The 7,895-nt window shown below is 41.5% G+C and overlaps 1 protein-coding gene across 1 annotated transcript; it reads right to left on the reverse strand.

The window, feature by feature from the left end:
* Window positions 1-300: 300 nt before the first annotated feature.
* TLR6 (toll like receptor 6) lies at window positions 301-3,057 on the reverse strand. Its single transcript, XM_082838187.1, has one exon. It carries the CDS (start codon window positions 2,988-2,990, stop codon window positions 597-599), a length of 2,394 nt encoding a protein of 797 aa, XP_082694313.1. The 5' UTR covers window positions 2,991-3,057; the 3' UTR covers window positions 301-596.
* Between the last annotated feature and the right edge of the window lie 4,838 nt (window positions 3,058-7,895).

Raw genomic sequence — 7,895 nt, forward strand, 5'->3', positions numbered from 1 at the left:
TCTTTGGCCTCAACAGCCTATGACTAAGACTCTATTTCCCTTTATATACATAGACTACCAATGCCAAGAGTCGCTACTAATTAATTGCATATTTGTGTAGCAAAGTCAAACATTTTATAAACTATTACTCAGATGTGAAGAAAAAAAAAAGTATCTTTATTCTCCATATCTGGTCTAATTTCTCCCCCAGCCCCAAAGTAGAGCAGGATAACAGAGCCGACCAGAGGCCGATGAGGATCCACAGGACACTCCACTGCATACAGTTCTGAGGTTGACTCTTTCCTGCCATGAAGTCTCATAAACTCCTGCTCACACAAAATCCTCTGGGGAAAGGAGAAGAGAGCATTTACTCAAAAGAGCTTGTTTCAATTTGAAACGGAATGGTTCAACCAGAAGAGACTGAGCTACCTGTCATCAGCATGTTTGAGCACCACCACAGCCCCCAGTCTGGTTCCCAGTTCAATGAAACACAGTTTTCATTAAGTGTTTCCTGAATGCATGGAGATAATGGAGGCAGCAAACACAATAACTTGAAAGCACAGTGTCCATCAGAATTCAAGTTAATGATGTTTTCTTAAGTTGGACGTCTGATCTTTTTAAGCTTTCACATCATCATTTTCAGTGACTAGTATTAATTTAATATTAAAAGCAGCTCTAATATTAGCCCAAAAAAGTCCATGTTTGCTCTTCTCCTTGGGCCATTCCAAATAAGTTCTCTGGGCCATGAGAGCCCTCAGCTTGTGATACTTGCCAGGAATGCTGTCCTGTGGAATGGGATCCAGCAAGATCAGGATTAAGTTATTAGATCCTTCACGGAAGAGATTGTGGTGGGCAAAGTAGAGTTCATAATGGCACCACTCACTCTGGACAAAGTTGGGAGACAAAACAAAGATGCACTTGTAACTTTTCTCAATGCAGTTTATGATATTTTCCACGATGCTCTTGCCGGGAACAAAGTTTCTCTCATGGAGACAAATTCTTATATCTTCCTTTTCTAGGTTTGGTATTAACTCATTCTTCACCCAGGCAGAATCATGTTCACTGTATGAAATAAAAGCATGGAACTGGAGAGCTCTTTGGAGTTCTTCTAAGGGTACATTCCTAGCCCTGCGCCGGGTCTGGGTCCACTGACACACCATCCTGAGATACCAGGGCAGATCCAAGTAGATACAGAGGGCAGTCACGGTAACAGCCAATACCAGCCCAGGGACCCCAATGGTGACAATCAGCAGAGCTGTGTTGCAGGATAATTGAGATACACGGAAGTCCTTTAGTGGGGTTCCCTTATAGCTTTCTGGATAATCACACTTATAAGAATCAGGCCAACCCTCTACCACTTCACTTGATACTTGGCCTACACTTTGGATAAAGTCTCTTAACTCACATGTACATTGGAATGGATTGTTCCCTGCTTTTAGGGACCTAATCTTCTGGCAGCTCTGGAAGAAACCAGCTGATGGGTTGGAGACTGAATTATAGTCAATGATCAGTATGGAAAGGCTGCTAAAGGTACCACATCCAGGAAGGTGGGCTAAAGAATTGGAAGCAACATTGAGTTCTTGCAAAGTTTCTAGACTGGTGACATCTTTAGGGATGCTCCTTATTCTGTTATTGTGGAGATCAAGAACCTTGACCCTGGGAGGTAAACATCTGAAAACAGAGTCAGTAAGTACATTTGAAGATAAATTTAACACCACTATACTCCCAACCCAAGTGCAATTTCCATCATGTCTATCATATTCCAAAGAATTCCAGCTAACATCCAGTATTTCCAAAGAGAGCATATCCTTAGTCATGAGACCTACTTTGAAAAGGTCTTTTAATTCATTCTTTTGTAGAATAAGTGTCTCCAATCTAACTAAAGTGTGGCAATTTTGAAAAACACTATCTGTGAAAATATTCTGGGTGAAGTTCAAAAATGTAAATGTGCTTGGTTTCTGAGGACAAAGCATGTGTACAAAAGGTGTGTCTGATATGGTTAACATCGTAACAGTCATCTCAGAAAACACTGTGTATAATGCTGTCTGTGAAAAAATAAAAACTCTGTTTATAATATGTTCTATATTCAGTGCTTTCAATGTTGTTTCATGATAAGTAAAAACTTCTTCATTGATGCTTTCAACTATTGTTAAATTGTAAATATTGAGATATTCTACAGGTTTGGGCCAAAGGAATTGAAAAACTCCAACCAAACATTTCCAAGTTGTTTCCATATGGTTTAGGGTAAAATTCAGTAAGGTTGGCCCTCTAGTGAGTTCTGACAAAAATTTAATTAAAACTTGACAGTTGTCATCATTCAATTTAATATTAGTCAGTTGTAACCACCCTAAACTATTCACTGATATGTTCACTTGGACAGAGAAGAAGCTATTTGGGTGAAAAACAAGGTGAAGTTCCTTTGTATTCAGAATTTGAAGACTTTCTTTCTCATTTTCCTTCACAAAATAACCTTCCAAATCCAGAAGGATGCGACTTAGGTGCAAGTGAGCAATTGGTAGTAGATCTAATTGCTGTAACTTTGTAGCACTTAATCCTAAGAAATTCAGTTGAGTCAAGTTGCCAAATTCCTTACAGATGGGCAGGGCATCAAAGTCATTGAATGAGAGGTCTAAATGCTTGAGACTTGTAGTGATCGGATGACAGGATATCTTCTGCAACCAATTGTGAGATAAATCCAAATATTCCAAATCCTGGTTGAACTTGAAAATACTAATATCAAGGTACTGGATTCTATTATGGGAAAGTCTCAAAACTTTCAGCCCTGAGAGAAAGCCGATGTCAGAGAGGTGAAGCTCAGATATGTAGTTTTGAGACATATCTAAGACTTTGGTTTTTGGTGGCAGGTCTTTGCGAACACGAATAAGGCCTATTTTTGACATGTCCACCACAAATTCACTTTCATCAGAGAAATGGATTATGGTTCCAAATACTAAGGTCAGGATGTAAACAAAATGAAGGTTTCTGACAGCAGATTCTTTGCCTTTGGTCATGATGTTGAAGTGGCTATCCCCTAGAGGGTTGTTGCTGTTCTTCAGAACATCTTGCTATGAATCCAAATTCTAGAAATATAATATACATTAAGACGTATAAAGATTGGACGATTGCTCTCAAACCTCAGCTTACTAAACACAAAATCTCAATGAGTTCTTCATTCATTATCAGAATCATTTCTGTCCCCATAATTTAATGTGTTATTTTTTCCAGTTATACAAGTTGCTTGTGCCAGGAAAGGCAATACAGACCTTGTTAGCAAAGAATTGTAGTTGTGTGTTATAACCTGTCTGGTGGCTTTCTGAGGGGTCCACTCAGGAGTGCGCCTTTGTTTCACCCCATCCAACTCAGAACTTTCCCAGGGCTGCAGCAGCCTCCTGGACAGTGTTTCGAAAACCTTTAAAGGCACAAACACTAGCCACAGCCACCTGGAGCAAGGGATAAGATATGGGGCAGGCAGCAAACACACCAGAAAGCCAGAGAAGGAGGAAGCTGGGAAAGGAGATACATGGGAGAAAAAAGACTCTAGAAATCTCCATGTATCCCAGGTAATCTAGAGGCCATACACATGCCCAGGGCTGGATGCATGCTCAGAGAAGACCTGAGAAAATCCTAAACATTCACCTCTGATTGGCTTTTAGGCTCTGTGCAAGCAGAAAGTAAAAGCTAAGGCAGAGTTGTAAACAGCCTGGATAAGCACTGAGGAAGTGCTTCAAAACAGCCAATCTGCAAAGATCAGGTGTTTTTTGTTTTGTTTTGTTTTGTTTTGGTTTTTTTTCTCCAGATGTTTAAGAACATCTCTGTCAAATCACTAGCTGACCACTAAGCCAATGGAACAGAGAATTCAATGGCCACACACAAGAAGGAATACAGTCTTTACAAAAATAGTTTAGAAACATCACCAAACAGATAAACAACCACATCCCACAGCAAGCAGCAACAACAAACCCTGGGAAAGTGGAGAATCTGAGTTACCACATCCTAATATTTCCAGAGTTACCACGTTATAATATTCAAAATGTCTGACTGAAGTAAAAGAACTATGAGGCATGCAGAGAAATAAAAAAGTATTGTTCATTCATAGGAAAAAAAAATTAAAAGAACAAAGTTAGAGAACTGACACTACCCAACTTCAAGTCTTACATAAAGCTATAGCAATCAAGACAGTGTGGTATTGGTGAAAGAATGGACAGATAGATCAACTGTCCAGCATAGCGAGCTCAAAAATAAACCCATCCAAATACAGTCAACTGATCTTTTACAAGGGAGCAAAGACAATTCAGTGAAGACAGGATAGTCTTTTTAACAAATAGTGCTGAAAGAACTAGACATTCCACATGCAAAAAAAAAAAAAAAAAAAAAAAAAAAGGTCTAGCTCAAAATGGACCATAGACCTAAATGTAAAATACAAAACTATAAAACTTCTAGAGGTTAGTATAGGAGAAAATCTAGGTAACCTTGAATTTGGCAATGACTTTTAGACACAACATCAAAAGTACAATCCATGAAAGAAAAAAATGTTAAGTTGGACTTCATTAAAATTAAAATTTTCTGCTTTGCAATTAAGAAAATGAAAAGACAAGCCACAGACTGGGAGAAAACATTTGCAAAGCACATATCTGTTAAAGAACTTGTATCCAAAATAAATGAAGAACTCAAGCTCAACAGGAAAATAAACAACACAATTTAAAAATGGGCAAAAGATCTGAACAGATATTTCACCAAAGAAGATATACAAATGGCAAATAAGGACATGAAAAGATACTCAATACCATATGTCATTAGGGAATTGCAAGTTAAAACAATGAGGAACTACTACATACCTGTTAGATTGGCCAAACAATCCTGAAACAACATCAAATGTTGGTGAGGATATGGAGCAACTGGAACTTTCATTCATTATTGAAATTCAAAATGGTACAGATACTTTGGAGGACAGTCTGACAGTTTCTTACAAAGCTAAACATAGTCTTACCATATGAGCCAGCAATCACACTCCTAGATATTTACCCAAATGAACTGAAAATCTATGTCCACACAAAAACCTGCACGTGAGGGTTTCCCTGGTGGCGCAGTGGTTGAGAATCCGCCTGCCGATGCAGGGGACACGGGTTCGTGCCCCAGTCTGGGAAGATCCCACATGCCATGGAGCGGCTAGGTCCGTGAGCCATGGCCACTGAGCCTGCGCGTCCGGAGCCTGTGCTCCGCAATGGGAGAGGCCACAACAGTGAGAGGCCCACGTACCGCAAAAAAACAAAAAAGAAAAAAAACCTGCACGTGGATGTTGATAGAAGCTTTATTCATAACTGCCCCAAACTGAAAGCAACAAGATGTCTTTCAATAGGTAAAAAGATAAACAAGCTGTGGTACATCCATCCAATGGATTATTATTCAGCAATAAAAAGGAGTGAGCTGTCAAGCCATGGAGGAACCAAAATGCGATTGCTAAGTGAGGAAGCCAATCAGAAAAGGCTACCAACTGTATGATTCCAACTCTCTGACATTCTGGAAAAGGCAAAACTAAAGAGACATTAAAGATCAGTGGTTGACAGAGGCTGGGGGAATGGGGGATGAATAGGCAGAGTATAGAGGACTTTTAGGGTAATGAAACTATTCCATGTGATTTTGTAATGGTGGATATATGACCATATGCATTTGTCAAACCTACAGAACTATGCAACACAAAGACTGAATCCTAATGTAAAGTATAGACTTTAGTTAATAATATATCATTATTGGTTCATCAATTATAACACATATACCACACTAATGCAAAATGTTATAATAAGGAAAATTGTGTGCAGTGGCAAGGGAGTATATGGGAACTCTCCAGCCCATTTACTCAAATTTTCTGTAAACCGAAAACTGCTCTAAAAAATAAAGTCTATTAGGGCTTCCCTGGTGGCGCAGTGGTTGAGAGTCTGCCTGCCGATGCAGGGGACGCGGGTTCGTGCTCCGGTCTGGGAGGATCCCACATGCCACGCAGCGGCTGGGCCCGTGAGCCATGGCCGCTGGGCCTGCGCGTCCGGAGCCTGTGCTCCGCGACGGGAGAGGCCACAGCGGTGAGAGGCCCGCGTACCGCAAAAAAAACAAACCAAAACAAAACAAATTAAAAATAAATAAAGTCTATTAAAAAAAAGGAGAAGAAAAGTCAATAGAAATGGTACCCAAGGAAGCACAGACATTGATTTGCTAGACAAAGACTTTAAATCAACTGTCTTAAAAGTTAACTACATGACTACGGTCTCTTTTCATTGGACTCAGAATACTTTATTGCTCTTTCAAAGGGCAGTCCTCTTATCCCCTCAAAATGTTTTACCCGTCAGTCAGTTTGATCATCTAAAATTGTACAAAATGGTATGCAAGGAGCTATTGCCAAAAACTACAAGACAGGGCTTCCCTGGTGGCGCAGTGGTTGAGGGTCCACCTGACGATGCAGGGGACATGGGTTCGTGCCCCGGTCCAGGAAGATCCCACATGCCTCGGAGTGGCTGGGCCCGTGAGCCATGGCCGCTGAGCCTGCGCATCCGGAGTCTGTACTCCTCAATGGGAGAGGCCACAACAGTGAGAGGCCCGCGTATCGCAAAAAAAAAAAAAAAAAAAAAACTACAAGACATTCTCACGAGTCTACACCAGTATTCAATTTGGCACTACGCTCAGCCATCTGCTGCAACCAGTGACCCCTCATGGGTGAAGGGTTAACAAACTCATTTCTCTCCTTCTCCATGGACTAATCTGATCTAACTCTTTTCTGGAAACCTGATACAGGGAGAATGTCAGCTGTGTTATCAGGAAGAATCACTTATGATAAAAGTGACCATTGAGGGGCTTCCCTGGTGGCGCAGTGGTTAAGAATCCGCCTGCAAATGCAGGGAACATGGGTTCGATCCCTTGTCTGGGAAGAGCCCACATGCCGTGGAGCATCTAAGCCCGTGCGCCACAACTACTGAGCCTGTGCTCTAGAGCCCGCGTGCCTAGAGTCTGTGCTCCACAATGAGAGAAGCCAATGCAATGAGAAGCCCACGCACCACAACAAAGAGTAGCCCAGCTCACCACAACTAGAGAAAGCCCGTGCACAGCAACAAAGACCCAACACAGCCAAAAATAAAAACAAATAAATAAATTTATTTTTTTAAAAATGACCATTGAACGGTAAATAGCATCCAGGCTGAAAGAACTGCGTATGAACTATAAATACCAAGTAGGAAACCTGAGCTCTATTTCCTCTCCTGTATCTTCCTGAGTAAACTGGGACCAAGTGTGGCCTATTAGCACTTGTGTGTCTGAATGTTCAGATGAGCCTGAGAGGTCCTCCTGGTGGGCACTGCAGAGCCATGCCAGCAGTAGGCTAGACCTTCAGATCCTCAACTCAATTTGGCCAAAACAACATGAGATGAAAAGGATGGGGAGGAAGGTGGTTGACAAGTCCCTGAGGCCTGGTTGGAAGGACCGTCTCCCTGTAGCTTGATGGCTAAATCTCTATGGCATAAGACAGGGGATAAATCCTCTTGTGAGGGTAGATGAGGATAGGAATGAGGCCAAGTTTGTGTTACAAGGAAGAACTACTTATACTCTTTACCTCCATGAATTGGACCTCAACAAAACCAGCTGTAGCTGGGCTGGCAGAGCGGATACTACCGTTCATGGAGCCATTTGAGAAGATATGATTAATACAGGCCAAGCCGGGTATTGATGACCATTGTGAGGTAGAAGCAGATTCACCAGCCCACAGACATCATGCTTGTGACTGAGACAAAGGGGTGGAACTAAAATTGTGCAAAAGGTCAAGCAAGAAGCCAGTCCCAGAAATTCAGACACACATTTGTGAGTCTATGCCACTCCAGCTCTGATCTGCACAGAAAAACATCTATGAGCCCCAGCAGGGAACAAAAGCTGGCCAGGAC

This window comes from Leucopleurus acutus (genome assembly GCF_964270905.1).
Source record: "Leucopleurus acutus genome assembly, chromosome: 4".
Lineage (NCBI taxonomy): Eukaryota > Metazoa > Chordata > Mammalia > Artiodactyla > Delphinidae > Leucopleurus > Leucopleurus acutus.

Bases quoted from the DNA above. Each gene is read 5' to 3' on its own strand.
- TLR6 (XM_082838187.1), bottom strand. From the start codon at position 2,990: ATGACCAAAGGCAAAGAATCTGCTGTCAGAAACCTTCATTTTGTTTAC.